This window comes from Paramisgurnus dabryanus, chromosome 15, assembly GCF_030506205.2.
Source record: "Paramisgurnus dabryanus chromosome 15, PD_genome_1.1, whole genome shotgun sequence".
NCBI lineage: Eukaryota > Metazoa > Chordata > Actinopteri > Cypriniformes > Cobitidae > Paramisgurnus > Paramisgurnus dabryanus.
The window spans coordinates 33738023-33756177 of NC_133351.1; the positions used below are offsets into that span (position 1 = coordinate 33738023).

Consider the following 18155-nt stretch of genomic DNA (forward strand, 5'->3'; position numbering starts at 1 on the left):
ATGAATGTCTGCTTGTGACCTAAAAACAAAATATTTTATAATGTAGTTTTATAAATTTCCAAATAATTTCCATAAATTCCCATACATTTCCATTAAGTTTTACGAATTCTGAATATTTCCAAAGTTTTCCAGATTAAGTTCCCTTGGAAAATTTCCAGAAATTTACCGGAGATTTTACGGAAATTTTCCGCCTCTTTGCAAACCCCAAATTAGCAGACATGGGTTTTTTATTTCTATTGCCTCTTTACAAACAGTTGTTATTGTAAAAACTGAAATGTTCATCATAATAATAATCCAGTGATAATATTATGATTATTTATTTCCTTTATTTATTTGAAAGGGACAATGCACATGCACATCAATCAATATTTTTTGTTTACACTCAAAATGTAAATTTGCTATTTTTCATCTGCAGTCCCTTGGCAGGTCAACACAGTATCATAGTACAAAAATAAAATACATGAAAACCACAAAACAAAATAAAACACTAAATATATAATAATAAGTAAAATACAAAAATGGGCAGTACCTAAAATAAGATTAACTATTGATGATTGCAGTTTTGAGAGTTTTTAATCCATTTCTTAAGTTTAAACTGAAATTATGTATAGCTGGTGCTCTTTCTAAGTTGAATAAGTTATATTTAGTAATAATATTACAGTGGTGATGGTTGATAGGTTTTTGATCTAATATTTTTAAGGTTTGCTTATAAAGGGTTTCTATTGGTTTAAGAGTTGTCATATTTGTTTGGGACCAGCTTGTGAAACGATATGTGAATAAAAAAATCATGGCATGCATAAAGAGTTTGGCTGCCTCTTTTATCAAATATGGTCTAATGTGTCTGAAGTTAGCCATATTATATCTGATGATTTGGGCCACTTTTAACATGCTTTTTAAAAGTTAAATTAGAGTCTAAAATAATATCAAGATATTTAAAATTTGACACTTCCATGATTTTTTCTCCTTCCTTAAAAACATCAGCCTGCAGTTCACTTGTGAACCTCTTAGAAAAGAACATACAGACTGTTTTGTTAATGTTAAGATGTAGATCTGACATTTTTATCCAGGTAGAGACATGCACCAGTGCTTCGGTTATTCAGCTGCAGCCTGTTGTTTGTTCTTGGTATGCAAATAAATAACTGTATCATCTGCATACATTTGTATATTAACAGATTGACAAACTTTCGGCAAGTCATTAATATACAGGCTAAACAATTTGCATTGGGTGTAAAGGAGTGTGGCCCAAGTTTAGATGTTTTTTTAGTTGTTCTGCTACCCATTTTTCTGTCACCTTAGATACTTAGATATTATTTATTTTAACAAGACAGTAAGTGATATTGTTCTCAGAGAAATCTCAGTGAGTGTGTGTGTGTGTGTGTGTGTGTGTGTGTGTGTGTTTCTCCAGGTGATGTTAAACGCTAGATGGCGCCAGAGCTTCATCTGCACACAATGAAGGAAGTTCAGAAGTCAGGCCACCTTCTCATCCAATCAAAGCACAGCATTCAACCACACACTGACTTAACGTACAAAACATGCCTTACAGATAAAATACTTCAATACTTAAATTGATAACAATACAATCCATCTATTCACTAATATATAGGGTTGTTGTGTAACTTATGCCATATGACAGCAGCTGTCACAAAATAACTTATAAAACAAAGCACAAAAAGACGCACAACTCCAGCACTTCTTCTGGGGGTCTAACAAACATCTAACATTAACCAACTAACATGATAAACCTTAAATATAAGCAGCAGTTTGTATGAAATGGACATCACAGGAACTGTTTAGCTTCAGGCAAACAGAAATAAGCAACGCCCTTTCCGTTCAAAGTTCTGACCAAAACAAATAACTGTAAAGTCCGAAACTTTTCAGAGTTGCATTGCAGAGCTAACGTTACGTAACCTTATTTTCATCTAGAACCTCGCTTTCATCTTATTTCGAGGTGCATATGACATGACACTATATGACATGAGTTCAGTTTATGGTTTTGGGGTAAACTGTAGCTTTAAGGGCAGTGCGTACTGAAGGGATCTGTGATAAGGGACTTCTTCCTTATTAGTGTTGATGTGATTACAATACGAGTTATCTGGTGCAAGGCAGCCCAATGCTCCGAGAAAATCACATCAGGAGATGTATGAATATTATCTGTGTGCAGATGTCGCCACCGCACCCTACTCTGCTTATGAATGGAGACTTTGTTCAGACGCCTGAAATGATTCCCAGTGCACAGATCAAAATGACTCAATGTAAGCACAACTGCCTCGTCTTTAGCCCACCTACACGCAACCTTTATTTATCTGAATGCTTAATGTGTTAGTTAGTTAGACGAGTCGACAGATACATCACACAACAGGTTCACGAGCCGCCAGCGCGCGCGCACACATACCTCCTCTTCGGTACAGGTGGCGGGCGGCTCGGGTTGGATTCGGAGATCTCGGCTTTGCACTCCTGTGCAGCGATGCCTGCGTTTTCATCCTCCACTGGTCTCTGCAAATGTCCGACTATGATGCGGAGTCTGTGCTGTGCGCTGCTGCTGCTGCTGCTGGACGCCATGCTGCTTCCGTGTTTGCTGTCAGAGGTCAGCGGGAGGCAACGCGCCTGACGGGAGGATGTGAGGTAGTCTTTACAAGAGACCTACGTCTTACACCGGACTCCGCCCATAGCCCCGCCTACTCCGCGCTTGCGCGTACTTGACAGTTTCATTTATACAAGTGGGCAAAAAGCTATATTTATCACAAGTCTAAAAAGTTTTTATTGATTTTTATATTTCCGATAACAACAAACAGCAACAATATTATTTTCTTTAGTATATATTAGTATCTAAAATATTATATAGTGTATATAAAAGTAACTAAATTCACCTGAATCGTTATCATTTTCTTACTTTTATACACAATTGATATCTATACCTATTATTAAAGAAAAAATAACCAAAAAATGTTAAACAAACAAAAATTCTTATATGTTTGCTTCTTTAAAGAAGTCATATTTTTTTAAATAGTTTGATCTTAAGGTATATGCTAAATTCCTGCAAATTCTTCAGGAACAAAACAGTCCTTGATTATTAAGAAATGTGGTTTATATAGCACACGAATGGTGGTGTTGTAGATTTATTGATATAGTTTACTGTAGTTTGCTATCCAGATGTTTAGGCACTCCTAAGGGAAACTATAGGGAGCACATACAGCACAGGCAAAAAGTTTGGACACACTCACTGGTTCTTTATTTATACATTATTCCATATAACATAATAAACTCATCCAAACTATATGGCATAACACAAATGCAACTTTGGAAATTATGTTGGTGACTAAAAGCATCCAAAATAAACCAAAACTCTGTTATATTTTATTATTGGAAGTGCAGTCACCTTTTGCCTAAATTGTTGAACCATATGCATGTCATTTTTTTAAGAAGCTTCTTAAATTTTCAATTAAGGATGAATTTTAAAGAGTATAGAAGGAGTTCATATTTAATCTGGGCTCTTATTGGCTGCTTTTTCTTCAATATTCAGTGTAAGTCATCTATTTCAAAAATAATATTTTAAAATAAAATGTAAGTTTTCTAATAACAAAAATAATCAGTTTGGCACGGGTATTTTTTTGTCCACAAAAGCAATTTTAAGCATTTAACCATACACCTTCAGCTTAAATGATTTTAAAGATCATAGTTAACATTTAAGTCAAGTGTGTCCAAACTTTTGGCCTGTACTGTATATTAATAAAATGTATAGCTTCATTCCAAGTTACTTTAGATTAAAGTGGCTACGAAATGGATAAACGTAAATGTAACTAATTTTAAAAATAAAGGTAGAAAGTAATTTGCATAGTGATAACAGAGAAGAACCATTTTTTTTTTTTTGCTTACCTTTGAAGTTCAACAAACATTTCTTTCAATAGGAATATTCCATTAATGAACCTTTTTTAAAGCAAAGGACTCAATATAACTTAAAGAAAAAGATTTAGCTGGGGCATTTCTAAAAAATCTTTTTCATACCAAGGATCATTTTGAAAAATGTAATCTCTTAAATTATGATTTACCTACAACCACACCAGATAACTGTGTATAAACCCTCCCTTAGTGCATTTGTAAATTATTCTGAATGTGAGATTAACTATAAAGGACTCAATTGTTGTGTTTCTGAGCAGTTTCAGTCTGTGTGATTAACTAATCAAATTCCTTATTTCCTTTTTGGAAATACAGTAATTTGAGTGCTTCAGTAGACTTGCAACAAAATCTCTCACTTTACAATGCAAAGTTGACACAATGCATGCTAGTATTTCAGACAGACATGAAACACATGGTGTCAGTGCCAATGAAAGTTTCCTCTTTCATCACTGAGGGTGTATACAAAAGCATAAAGTTGATGACATATAACAGGCCCGGCAGGCATGTTAACTCACTTGTTACCTGTGCACTGCTATGAGTCATGTGACCGTGAGAGTAACCCAGACGCTGGCCTGCCTCCTGTGGGCCTGATGACGTCATCACAAACCTCTGCACTCTCCATTTTAAGTGCTTTACTCTGCACGCCTGTTCTACGCTTGTAAATAGTACATGTTGTTGTGATTGAATCCTTTTACAACGGAAAATGCCACATTTTTGTGTTTACCGAGGAACAGAATATTTAATTGAAAAGCGTGTGTTTCTGTGAAATGGTTATTTAAAGACATTCAGCAATTGTGGTTTATCCCTGCCCTGCTAAATATGCACTAAAGAGAACCCATTTTGAAAGAAAAATCCTTAAAGGATGTTTGCTTAGGAATATCTTTATTATCACACACACAAAGAGAATGATGATGTTAAAAAGCTTACGACATTTGTAATCATGATAATGATGAGATTTATTTGTGCATGCATTTGAGGGACACAGTATGTGAAGTTTAATGCAGTTGAGAGCTTTTCGAGGGGCTGTTACAGCTTCATCCAAATGGAATGATTGTTTCCTCCAGGCCTGAGCTTTAAACTCCCAAAACAAAGTTCTGTAATGCACTGACTGCAAACAATTAGAGTCGGAGTGTATCACAGAACTTTACTTGGAAAGCCACAGCATTGCACACTAGTTTTCCTTCTTCGCAGTGAAACTCTTCCTCACGACCCTCTGAGAGAAACACAGCTTATGTCTGTAGCAGATGGCACATCACAACAGGTACTCCTTGGAGAAATGTCTTCCTATTAAAAGTGAGTAATGAATAAATGATGTGATTTAAAGGTGAAATTGGTCATAGCATGCAATCATTTTGTAACTGGACATTGGAGGCAGGGTCGAATTCATCTGGATTTTTAATAAAAGTAAGAATTTAAACGATGAATAGCATGGTTAAATACACAGAGTCATTCTTACTTACACATGCGCCACCAGCCCCAAAGTAGGCTACACATATGTGCCTACAACGATTAAACACATGCATGTAAATACAAACACAATTAAGTGCATACAAAAACTATTATACAAAATGTAAACTGTGACATGAAGAAATGACTTCTTTTTATTGTCTTTATACTGTTGCAATGTTGTAAAGTGAACAATTAGGGCAGCCGATACGCAGAACAGCTGACGTGTCGAAAAGGGGCCAAATTTGGAGCAGCGCGCGTAACTTTATCGAGACCATCAGAGCAGTGTCATCATCGTTCACATCAACATTAAACTCTTAACACAACACACTTTCTATTACAAATAACTAAAAGTCAGAATCTGGAAAAAGAGTGAATTAAAAATAAACAATGAAATAAGTAACGAGTGTGACATATGTCTACACCAACATTGCTCACATAGGTATAGGCTAAGCCTGTTACTTTACATAGGAAAACTTTCATTTTAGCCAAAGTTACTTTACTGCACGAGAGGATGAACATATCGGTGAGTGGGGTTGACAATGTTGCACAGTCCGCGTGTTTATGCTCACTTCCAGAGGAAAGAAATGAAAAGCACATACCTGCTGCATCTCACGCACGGAATAAAACGCAACGACAGGAGACGCACAGCTCTGTGCGGACGACTTCACTCGTGAACTGAGCAGATGACGCGCTTTCACGCCGCGTCCGTGTCCGTGGAGCAGCTGGAAGAATGTCGACGTGGAGCTGCCAATCGTGCGCGCGCACTCACGCACGCGCTCCGGTGGGAGAACGCTACAGTTTGATGATTTGAGGCGGTGGGGGGTGTGGTTGGTTATCTGTAGTGCTAGTCTACTCTGTTTAAGGTTAAGTGTTTAAGATAGATAGATAGATAGATAGATAGATAGATAGATAGATAGATAGATAGATAGATAGATAGATAGATAGATAGATAGATAGATAGATAGATAGATAGATCAAACGTTTTAAAAATTATGAGGTGGTTTCCCGGACAGGGTTTAGATTAATCTAGGACTTGCATCATATCAAAACATAGGCCTTATTTATATTTGGACAAGTAGTTTTTACAAACAAACCTTACAAAACAATGCAGGTGTGCATCTGGAGACAAAACTAGTACATATATTAGGATAAGTGAGGTGTTTTTGAAATTAAAGTAGCTTAAAATACATTTTAGTCTGGGACTAGGATAAGCCCTGTCTGGGAAACTGCCCCTATAAATACAAGACACATCATCCACATGGCATCTATTTGCTTAACCCAAGTGACATTTATATGTGACTCTGGTTTAATGTTTTGTCTCTTGTGAACTCTTTGAACAGAAATGGTTAGAATAGTTCAATGGATGTTTAAATGGTTAAAAATTATCACACTGGCAAAAACGCGCATGTAAAACTGATACAGCATAATGCAGAACAGCAGGGGGCGCTAGCTGACCGATACAAACTCAGATTCTCCAGGTTTGTGTAAGTTGGGTAAATACGTTTATAGATGTGCTCGTATTGGCATTTTCATTATGAAGGTCCACTGTAAAGAACCAGATTGGGTCATAGTAACAATAATGCGTAAACTGTGATTGTTTTAAGTTAACAGCAGATGCTCGGATCTTCTTGGTGAGGACTGAGCTCGCTGATTCCAACTAAAGGAACTTGGTTCCTCTTATCACAACTGCTGACCACTTTTAACTGACCAATAATTTTATCATATTAATAAATAAATTTGCATTTTAACCCCTAAGGTAATTTATAAGGGTAATATAAAGTTTACGTTGATAAAGTTTACAGTGTATCTATAGAGTTAAATAACTGCCAAGATTATAAAGGCTAAAGGTTTAAAGTTCCGCTCAGTGTAGAAGTTTAGTAGAGTTTCCTCAAGCGCGTCAGAAGGGGGCGTTTATCGCCGCAGCTCTACAAAGCTTCCTATTGGTGAGCGTAGATGATGGGCGGGGCCATACAATGACAGGGGCTTTCCGTAAATTTTCATAACTCAGACTGCATTTCCTCAAAGTGCATCGCTTGGCAACGACGATCTAACGCATTTGTCACGAGCTTCATTTGATTTCGCTTTAAGGGATAAGACATACCAAATAAACCAAATAAGGAATTACGCTACAAAACGGGAGATCTTCTCTCAGGAATGATGGAAATTGAATTACCAAAAATGCATCCGAGCCAGCAGGTAAATAATACTTATTTTTTATTGCGTATTATGATGAATAATGTTTTCGCTTTTATCCCTAGTTGAAATACTAATCGAAAATTCGAGTTTTACCAAGAAACACAATAAATGTATCTTTTGCCCTTTGAACCTGCTTTGTGGGACATATATCGGTGTTTACAGCTCCTGTTATTAAATCTGTCATCAGATGAAGTACACAGTACACACCACTACACGTGACTCCGATAGCGTTTTACTGTATCTGTGATCCTTTATCTAAAAGTTTTCAGATTATAATTATTTGGTACGAAAAATGTAATAAATAACTTATTTATTGTTTTTGACGGAAACGCTTGTGATCGTATTTCATGATTATATTTCGTGTCAAAGGAGGCGTCTATTGCATCGCCCGTATAAGTTCCTTATCTTGTGTTTTCACCCAAAATTCTGCACAGTCATTGAAGTTGGGCCGCTCTAAACAATAGAAAAGAAATAGAAAAGATCTAATTGATTGTAAATTAAAATAACAGTTTTGAATCCCTCGTAAAGCGACGAGAGGCAGGCCTACGTTTAAACTTAAGATATTCGTTTGCCTTTGATGTTGTCGCGTGCGACCGTCCACCAGACGCTTCTGTAACTCTGCCCTCTCTGCGCATGCGCACTCGCAGCCAGCGCTTTGCACAATAGCAGGCGGCTCCAATCTGGAATGTGGCTGTTTATTTTAGCCTTCTGTCCTGACGTAAAGAAGTGATCCTCAGCTTTAAGAGATTAGTTTCATCACAGTTCAGGCAATTCTTCATACCTAGCTAAATATAAAGGCCTTTGGTGTTGCCAAAACATTTTGATAACGCAATCATTATAAGTCATTGCATAATGCATAACATATTTACAGTATAGTGCAAGTTTAACAACATATTAATCAAACGTTCAAGACCTTTAAATTATTTTAATGTTCTAACAAAATTAAATATTTTATATTTATTAAAATTTGTTTTACCAAAAGTGTTGTGTGTAAAAGTGTGTTAAAGTGCAAGTCTGAGGAGAAAATAATTTTAAAGGGAACTTAGATTTGAATTAATTTTTGAGATCAGCATCAAAATGCTTGTAACATTTGTATTTGCTGGCATGTAAAATCTAGATTTTTTCCCATGGCATAAGACTGCATGCATGGACCGTTCGTATCCATCATCAGTGTAAAGATGCATCGAGTCCCCCTCCTCACAGGGCTGGGACCACGTTACTAATTATCCTAATTTATGTACATTTAATATCAATCTATTTTGGAAACACGGATAGTGGATTTGATGAACCGGTTTTAACACTTAATTACATGCGGTATTACCTGCCTGGCAGAAAACAGAACAAGGAGTTCTTCTGTTTATTCCACATTCCCGCCGACTTGAAAAGAAAAGGAAGTAGGACAGGTTTGAAATTAATCTCTTCTTTATCAGAAAACTTTGCAGTTTTAATAAACACTGTGGTTTCTCATTTCCACAAACCTGGATAATGATTACAACAACACTTCGGACATTAATTATGTAGTCAGGTGTGTCTTGGATATACTTTTCACTTCCTGATCCATAGGCTTTCACAGTGACATTAACAGCAAAACTCACAGGTATGCAATACTTTACGTTTAGCTTCATATACAATGTTTTCACTACAACAAACGTTTAATATATAATCCCAAATCAGTGATGTAACCTACATTATCAGATAAGGTTATCAGTATGTCAATTGAGTGTATAAATCAAAAACACATCAGAAAACTTATCACAAATACCAGAGATCCGGGCCTGAAGCCTTTCAAGTGTACATGGTTGTTCCAACACGACACATTTGATTTTCTTTCTTCTTTAAAACACAAAATGAGATGGCACTCGCAACAGTGACGTAAAACTTCGTCTAACACGTCTTATTTTCATGTCACAAGTGGGAAGAAGAACCGAGAGCTACAAACAAGGGGAAAATTATCAGAAAATTATTACTCTTTACCCAGAATAAAAGCATGACTTCAGAAGAAGACTTTTTTTTGAGATCCTCAAAAGATCTGTGTTTAGGGTATCACTGTTTTATTCAGAGACAAAATTCAAACTAAACAAACTTTCCATTCAGTCTTCACTCAGGAGGATTAAAGAGTTTATGTTTGTCGGTTAGGAGATGGTCCAGACGATCTGTTTCGTGAGAAGAACTCATTTAGCAGTTGTGTAGATGTTTCATCATGTCTGTGGCTCCGCCTCTGTCTGTTATCTGGAGAGGATGTGTGTGTGTTTGTGTGTAACTGTGTGTATGTGTATGTTAAGGAGACGGGTCCGTCTGAAGGCCGCTGTGACGCCAGTATCTGCAGGCCTTGTTTATCAAATCCCTCATTTGTTTAATTTTGTAAATTATGTATTATTTCTCTGAATTTATCAATGTTGGTTTTTTCAGTGAAAGACACTGAAAAAACACTGAAAGATAAAATATGTTTTTGAAAATAAATAATACTATTAACAATTCGGTAGATTGAACATGCGTACGTTTTACGTATTAAGAACCACAGAGACTGTATTAAAGTAAACGTAATGATTATTTAAGTTTGGATCCCATTAAGTTTTTGTCATACAGGCCCAAACCTCTAAATAAAAGTAAAGTTTGTGTAGCTGTGAGATTTATATCTATGAAGTTCCTCTGTGTTTTGGGTTACACACTTCTTCTCTGTGTAGTCCCTTAAATCTTGTGATCTGAAACTATATAGCTGATTTTTACAGATCTCGAGTCACATGCTCTTTGTAAAATCACGCTGAGCATGCCCTCCTCAAATACATGAGACGAGGTTATAATATTTTTGAGTCAAGTGGATTTTAAATGCAGAACTACACTGTAAAAATGCAGCATTTTTGTCAAATAAACATATTTTATGTTACATTAAATTAAGAAATTAAGTTAAACTATTTCACTTTTTTAAATAAAAATTTTACATAGTAGGTTAGATTGACTTGCAAAACCAAGTTGTTTTAACTTGATGCTGTGTTTTTTTTCACCCCATTAAATATCCTTACAATCTACTGCATGCTAAACAAAAACAACTTTTGCAAACAGCTTTTAAGTTCAAGTTAAGTTTTACAGGTTTATTTATTCAAAAACACGGAGTTACTCCAAGCTCATTTTTTTTTTGTATTTTTGCAATTCACCTTAAACTGCATTGACGTTTCAGTATTGTTTTAAAACTTTTTAATGCTGTTAGGCACCAGTTAGTAGTTTAATAATACAGTTTTGAATAGGCCTTCTCACGTTTAAACACTTAATTTGACAAGAAATACAAGAAAACGCATAGGATTGGACGACCAAGTGTGTAAATATTACTGCTGTCTGCATTTCAACTTAAATCATGTTAAAGAATTATAGTAACAAAGACAGAAAATAGATTTGTTTTGTTCTCCGTACTTGTATTTGACAAAGTCCCTGATGTAAGACATATGCGCAGTTAGAACAGGACGGGTGGCGTTTCATTCTCGGCTGCTGATTGGTCAGTCAAGATTCACTGTATCCTCCTCCAGGCTCCTTAATGCGGTGAAAACATGCTGTGTGTTTTACAACACAATATAACATTCCCATATGCAGTATATGGTGTGATGTTGAGTATACATATAGCAGAAAGTGTTTGTGTTTAATTTTTGAAAGATCGGTTAACTCGCACCACATCCATTAACTTTAAAATCCATACAATTTGGAGATTTAGTTTACATGAATATACTGTTGTCTTCAAGTTTGTTTGGTAATGTTAAATGCAATGTCTAAAATTTCTTTTTACAGTCATGCAATGACAATAAAGGTGTTCTTTTCTATCCCAAGTACACGTTTGCAAATTTTAATTTGACAAAACATTTGATGTTATTAAAGCCGCATACGTAGTAATTATGAAAGCATGCTTAAAAGTTTTAGGAGAAGGAGGAGGAGTAAAGAGCATCACATGGCAAAGACACACCCAAACTCCCAATGCTCAATCCACAAATGTTTACCAGCCATTTATTTGCAGCATTTATTTTCTGAAGGTCAGAAAGTGACATTCACAGCAGTCACTTTTTCCAGAGGGTGTGTTTTTGAGGTGAAGCGACTTTAAATATAACATTAACACTAATACAGTGTGGGCGAGTGATGTCGTAGTTCCCATAGATGAAAAAGGAGAAGCAGCATCTATTATTCATACAGTCTTGTTGTTACATTGACGATCACATTGTGTTTGTGCTTATCTGAGCTGTGCCGGGGTGGGCCTGGCTTTTAATCAAACTCAGCAGATCCCTCAGAGACGCTCGGGTGTGGTCAGAAGGTGCCTGAATGCGGTGCTCTCTGCATCTCATCTCTCCTCTTTCTCTCTAGGACATGGAGCTGATAGATATCCTGTGGAGGCAGGACGTGGATCTCGGAGCGAGGAGGGAAGTGTTTGATTTCAGCTACAGACAGAAGGAGGTGGAGTTGCGTCGACAGCGGGAACAAGAAGAGGAGAAGCAGCAGCAGCGATTGCGAGAGCAGGAGAAAGCTCTGCTCGCCCAACTCCAGCTGGACGAGGAGACGGGGGAGTTTGTGCCGCGGATATCTCCGGCCGGCGGACCGTTGGCCCAAGCTGACACGACAGGCGTCCAGATCACACAGGTATGCGCGCATAAATCGAACCTGACCTGACATAGAGGTCTCATTGTATATCACACACATGCACACAGCACGACACCTGCCCACAGGTACTCAACAGGCCACACCCTCCCCTCATGTTACAGGGCGCAGCTGCGTAGTTGCTCGGAAACTGTTGCTACGGAATGATTGCTGAAGTCAGGTGATGAGGTTTCTGCGTTATGCCGTTCAACAAAATAGACAAGGCACACACAAACAAGCAAGCATGAAAGCCCAATAAGACTGAACTTAGGCTGGACCCTGAAACTCTATTTGGGCTTATTTTCTTAGGAGAGTAGATCAATTTTGCACACTTTGTCAATTAAATCCCGACCTGAAATAAAGAGTTTTTGGTTAAGCTTATCTATGAGAAATGTTTAAAGCCCTGCAACTTTGGAGTTACACTAAAGTGTCAAGTTAATCTCTGATATGTCTCTTAAACTTTTTAAAGAAACGGCCACAAAAATAATTGTTTGGTAAGAGTACAAAACTGTACTGATGTGGATTGAATGGTCCCAATAATTTGAGTAGATTACCACAAAGCGCGCATTCAAACAATACCGTTCCAGTACCTATAGAGATAGGGTTACCATACGTGCCATTCTTCCCGGACGCGTCCTGGCCAGGATTTTGGGTGCGTTTTCCGGAAGTCATATTTGTCTACTGCATACGTCATAAAGGATTATTATTATAGAAAAGCAACAGTTACATTTTAAGGTAAGAACGAAACTACGATTTTATATCTTATGTTTTTAACTGAATGGCGTATGCGGTCAACAAATACGACTTCTGGAAGACGCACCAATATAGCTTCCGGGAAGAATGGCACGTATGGTCACCCTGATAGAGATCCTGCTCACATCTGAAATAAACTCCTGACGATTCGGAAAGCAACTATTCAACAATGCTCTTCTTAAGTTTACAAAGAAAGAAACATTTATACACAAGTAACCCTGGACCACAAAACCAGTCATAAGTCACATGGAGATATTTGTAGCAATAGCCAACAACATTATCAACTTTTTTAAGCCAAAAACCATTTGGATATTAAGTAAAGATCACAATCTATTAAGATATTGTACATTTCCTAACTTAAATATCAAAAAATTGTATTTATCATTAGTAATATGTGTTGAAAAGGACTTAATTTGGACAACTTTAAACTCAGATTCCAAATTTTCAAATATTTGTATCTCAGACAAATATTGTCTATCCTAACAAACCATCAAACCAATCAAGAATTGACCCTTATGACTGGTTTTGTGGTCCAGGGTCAAATATGTCCTCTGCTGAGAGTAGATGCTGTGCTATAATATGAATGGATCTGACTGTGTACGTGCAGAATGAAGCGTTCACTGTGGAGGGAGACGCCATGTCATTCGATGAGTGCATGCAGCTCCTGGCTGAGACATTTCCTCTTAATGAGCCGACAGAGGTAATTGATGGATATACTGTACTGTATATTGCCCATGCTACACCTCATGCAACATAACACCTACTGTATGTATATGTATCTTACTGCACTTTAATGGTCACTTTTTTCTTGTGTCCGTTTAGTCGGCTTCAACCTGCTTGGATCCCTCCATTCCCTCACCCACAGACTCCGTGATGCCCCAAAATATGGCTGCCTTTACCCAGAATCCTTTGCTGCCGGATTCTCTAGATCAGGCTTGGATGGAGCTACTCTCTCTTCCAGAGCTACAGGTATATCCAGTACACAACACTATATAGAGAAAGAGTAGTTTCAAAATTATCATACCTGAGGAGTGCGAATCGAATAAACTTGAATTGAATCACACGCATCACTTGTATCAGTCAAATGTATCATAGTCAAATTCTTACGCTGGGATTTAAACCGTATAGCAGGTCAAACTAAAGCCACAGGCTCTTTTATTCACTTGACAAAGACGTTTTCTCACATTTGGTGAATTGTGAACCTAGGTCAGAACACAGTTTATGCACACCTGTCGTGAAATCGGACCCATCCCTAAACATCAGTTTTGAATGGAAGGCTATGTTATTTATAAGGGCGTGAACAGCCCTGTTGCTGAGCTACAAACAAATGACCCGTCCCTGAGCTCATATACTGTGGTTTCACTGGCGGCTCGGGTCTGTGCACTTCATTTGTTTTTGCAACCATTTTCCCACTTTCTACACTCCAGCTGGTCCTCCCCAACAAAACATAACGCATTCAACACAAAGATGTTACACGTTATAGTTCTTGTTTGTCTCGTATGCTTTCCATTTCTTTAATAGCTTTCATATGCTGTTTGTTTTTAGCATTGTCTCAGCATGCAGATGCAGGAGACGGTGAATGTGGATGGATTTATGACCCCGTCAGAAGAACCACAAGACACAAACTACAGCCGATACCTGCCCGGGATGGACCATCTCGCCTCCGGCCAAGTAGAAGTGCATCCTCCTGAATACATCAATGCTTATGATGGATCCTTTAATAGTATGGTTTCACCCAACCTCAGTCAGATGAATCTGAACGCTCCAGATGTGAGCTCTAAGTTCCGATCGGAGGAATTTTGTGAATTGTATTATCCCGAGATGGACGTTAAAGTGAACACTGGTATTTTGTCGCCCGACGATGCAAACGTAGTCAGTGAGCTGGCTGAGATTTCCAGCGATCCTCCGGTGAACCCCATGGATCTTTACAGCTTCTCTCCTGGAAACTTCACCTCGGAAAATCAAGAAAAAATTCCGGAATTCCAAGATTCAGATTCCGGTTTGTCGTTAGATGCGAGCCCTAATATAAGCTCTCCTGGGAAGTCTCTGCACGAAGATGGATCCTTCGGTTTTAGCGACTCCGACTCTGAAGAGATGGATGGTAGTCCGGGAAACGCGGAGTCAGATTATACAGAGATATTCCCGCTGGTTTACCACAGCGATGGAATTCAAGTGCTTCTCTCCGAGAAATCACCCACCGACTCAGAGGAGATGAAAGTGAAAAACGCAAAGACAGACGCGGCGGAGGCCAACGGTCACTCCAAACCACCTTTCACCAAAGACAAGCTGAAGAAACGCTCTGAGGCCCGGCTCTCCCGTGACGAACAGAGAGCGAAAGCCTTGCAGATCCCGTTTACCGTGGACATGATCATCAATCTGCCCGTGGACGACTTCAACGAAATGACGTCCAAACACCAGCTCAACGAAGCTCAGCTCGCTCTCATCAGAGACATCCGACGTCGTGGCAAGAACAAGGTTGCAGCACAAAACTGCCGCAAGAGGAAGATGGAAAACATCGTGGGCCTTGAGTACGAGCTGGACTCGCTGAAGGAGGAAAAAGATCGTCTGACGCAGGAAAAAAGCGAACGTTCTACCAGTCTGAGAGAGATGAAGCAACAGTTAAATACTCTGTACCAAGAAGTCTTCGGTATGCTAAGAGACGAGCAGGGCAGGCCTTTCTCACCCAATGAATATTCACTTCAGCACACCGCCGATGGCACAGTTTTCCTCGTTCCTCGCCTTAAAAAGCCTCTTGTGAAGAACAACTAGCCTGGCTCCTTCTCTCTCTCTCGTTCCATACTTGCTTCTGTTGTTTGGTAACACTTTTCTCTTGCGAACACCATGTCTTAACCAGGCACGAACCAGCAGCAAGACATTTAGATGGTCACTATTGGTTTCTGTGTGTGGAAATGTGCCGGGGTAGCCCACCATGATTGGTCCAAAATTCTGTTACACATTATATGAAATTTTAATTATATGTCATTGACTGTCAGAAAGTGCAGTGGTTTCACATTGAATGTAGAGAGAGACATCATGCCTGGTTACAACACAGTGTACGTTTATGCACAAGTAAAACTAAATAGGAGCGTATTTTGCTTATAGATCAACTATTGAAATGGCAGAACTATTATATACGTTTTGCGTATTCTACTTTCTTAATATTCTTAATTTTGTACACTATATTTTCTCTAAGATTCATTTATCTGAATGGTTTGTAAATACATTTATACTTTATTTGCTATTGAAATAGGGCCGATGTACTGTATAGTAAATTAGATCAGATTTTAGGATGCTGTATGCTAATAATTGGTGATTATTTTAAGTCTGCACTTAAGTCTGTTTTTATATGTTAATTTACAGATGTATTGCGATTTTATCTACTGATTTTATGGCTTTATAATAAATAAATATATTTAAAGCAGTTTTGTCTATTGCAGTTTTAAATGGTAGTTTGTTTGTAGGTTGATAAAACGGTTCAGTACCTTGAATGAAAAGATGAAATGCAGCATAAAATGTTTAATAAAATGTTTTAACATTTCACAAAAATAAGTACAATATATGTGCGGTTAAAAATGAAGACAAGGAGATATTTATCCACTTTTTTCTATAGCAGGAGACCATTTTCGGGCAGTGCGTAATATCACTACGCCTGCTGCAGCCATGTTACATCAGGAAAGTCCTTGATTATTACGCCAGTTTAAGAGTATAGTTCCTAGTCATATCTGCCTAGAAAATCTAAACATTAAATTTTTCGTCGATGTTAGTACACGATGTAACTATAGAAGAGTCGAGTTTTAAATAAGAAAAATATTGAAAGTCTTTGGTTATTTTTTTAGCGTGATGCTAATGGTCTAATCAGATTCAATGGATTATGCTAAGCTATGCTAAAAGTGCTAACGCCAGACCCAGAGATCAGCTGAATGGATTCCAAACTGGTAAGAATCAAATGTTTAACTCTAGGGGAGCTGGAAAATGAGCATTTTTCACAAAAAATGGAGTGTCCCTTCAAGTCACCTTGACACAAAAATGTTAAGAGACATTGCAAAAATGCAGAATATGATGTTTATAAAGGTTTATTTTTTTATCTAATGAATGTTATTATTTAAAGTCTCCTAATAACCCTGTAAGGCCGCTGTATATGGGTTACAACATATTCCTGTGGGAGAATTTGCTGCATTACTTCATCTGTAATTGTTGGTTTGTGTGAAACAGATTTCTTTTCTTGGCTTGCCACCAAACACTTCACCACACTTTTCTATTTTACACACCGTCTATTTGCTGGTGTGCAAGATTAAAGTTAATTATAATGTGCTTTAACAACAAAATATTTTTTATTCACACGAACAAACCCAATCTTGTAGCGTTATGTAACGTTTGGCTGCGGCCCATGTAAAGGCCTGTTGGACAAAGATCAGGAGAAGCGAGCATTTGTTTGCACTGCCAGCCCACATGTCACCTTTGAACGCACCAAGCCCTTTCCTTTCACACTGCAGTCACGCTAGCAAACAGGGCCGACCTGTTTAAACACCCGCATGTATAAGCCACCAAGCAGGAGCCATTTACTGTACTGATAAGTTCAGGAGCTGATAACTGAAAGATGCTTTTGTACAACATTGAGACTCCATTAAACTCTCAATGCTTTCAAAAGATTAAAGCTAGAACCCATAATAAGCAGTGGACCTAAACTAAAAACTACATTCAGCCATGATTCTTCTGACCTTCATTCGGGGTCAAGGGAACAGAGTCGAATTTCTGGATGAAGATAAGCATCACGTGAGATCAAATGACACTGAACTCATGCAAAAACACAACACACAGAAAAAGATTTGACACATTCAAAGGGTTTAAAAAAACACTTTTATTAAATAAGACCAAATCTGGCCGTACATTCACACACTCATTCTCAACTTTATTAGAAATGTTTTCAAAAACGGTGTTAACATTATTAAACGCCTTATAAATATAACAAGTGAATATATATGGATTGTATTAAAAAATATCCTACCACACAAATAGAGTTTTGATAAAAATGATATAAATAACAAACAATTTAATCCCTCGTGATTAAAACTGATGATCTTTCTGAAAGTTTCTTTCAAGTGACTGAGATCACGTAAAATGAGGATTCAGCAAAAATCAAGTAAATCTCAAATAAAACACACCCAGGTCACATTTCACTATACTAAGCTTTCACTGGGGCGCTACCCTTGCAAATTGGATACCTTTGTACCTAAAGAGTGCATGTTAGTACCTAA

At 37.7% G+C, this 18155-nt stretch overlaps 2 protein-coding genes and 1 long non-coding RNA gene across 4 annotated transcripts in view; 1 reads left to right on the forward strand and 2 right to left on the reverse strand.

Annotated features, from left to right (window-relative positions):
• Nucleotides 1-2616, reverse strand: part of agps (alkylglycerone phosphate synthase) — a 42889-nt gene extending 40273 nt beyond the window's left edge. The window contains exon 1 of the mRNA XM_065293193.2: nucleotides 2393-2616. Coding sequence (XP_065149265.1) covers nucleotides 2393-2559 — 167 coding nt within the window. The 5' untranslated portion in view covers nucleotides 2560-2616. The remainder of the gene's footprint in view (nucleotides 1-2392) is intronic.
• A 2209-nt stretch (nucleotides 2617-4825) lies between these two features.
• Nucleotides 4826-6107, reverse strand: LOC135782870 (uncharacterized). Its single transcript, XR_010545524.2, has 2 exons — nucleotides 5943-6107; nucleotides 4826-5178 (listed from the first exon to the last, which is right to left on the reverse strand). It is a non-coding gene; the product is annotated as an uncharacterized lncRNA (long non-coding RNA).
• A 1231-nt stretch (nucleotides 6108-7338) lies between these two features.
• On the forward strand, nucleotides 7339-16331 carry nfe2l2a (nfe2 like bZIP transcription factor 2a). 2 transcript variants are annotated; one of them, XM_065293194.2, is made up of 5 exons: nucleotides 7339-7539; nucleotides 11878-12150; nucleotides 13508-13600; nucleotides 13723-13869; nucleotides 14446-16331. In XM_065293194.2, the coding sequence occupies exons 1-5, from the start codon at nucleotides 7498-7500 to the stop codon at nucleotides 15667-15669; spliced, it is 1779 nt and encodes a 592-aa protein (XP_065149266.1). In that variant the 5' UTR covers nucleotides 7339-7497; the 3' UTR covers nucleotides 15670-16331. The 2 variants fall into 2 exon arrangements, with proteins under 2 accessions (XP_065149266.1, XP_065149267.1); XM_065293195.1 differs by lacking the exon at nucleotides 7339-7539 and having other exon boundaries at nucleotides 12015-12150; nucleotides 13437-13600.
• The last annotated feature ends 1824 nt before the right edge of the window (nucleotides 16332-18155 follow it).

Excerpts from the sequence above, each read along its gene's own strand:
- nfe2l2a (XM_065293194.2), top strand. The coding sequence starts at position 7,498 with ATGATGGAAATTGAATTACCAAAAATGCATCCGAGCCAGCAG. Across the intron at positions 7,540-11,877 it reads AAATGCATCCGAGCCAGCAG|GACATGGAGCTGATAGATAT; the intron begins GTAAATAATACT and ends CTTTCTCTCTAG. Across the intron at positions 12,151-13,507 it reads CAGGCGTCCAGATCACACAG|AATGAAGCGTTCACTGTGGA; the intron begins GTATGCGCGCAT and ends GTGTACGTGCAG.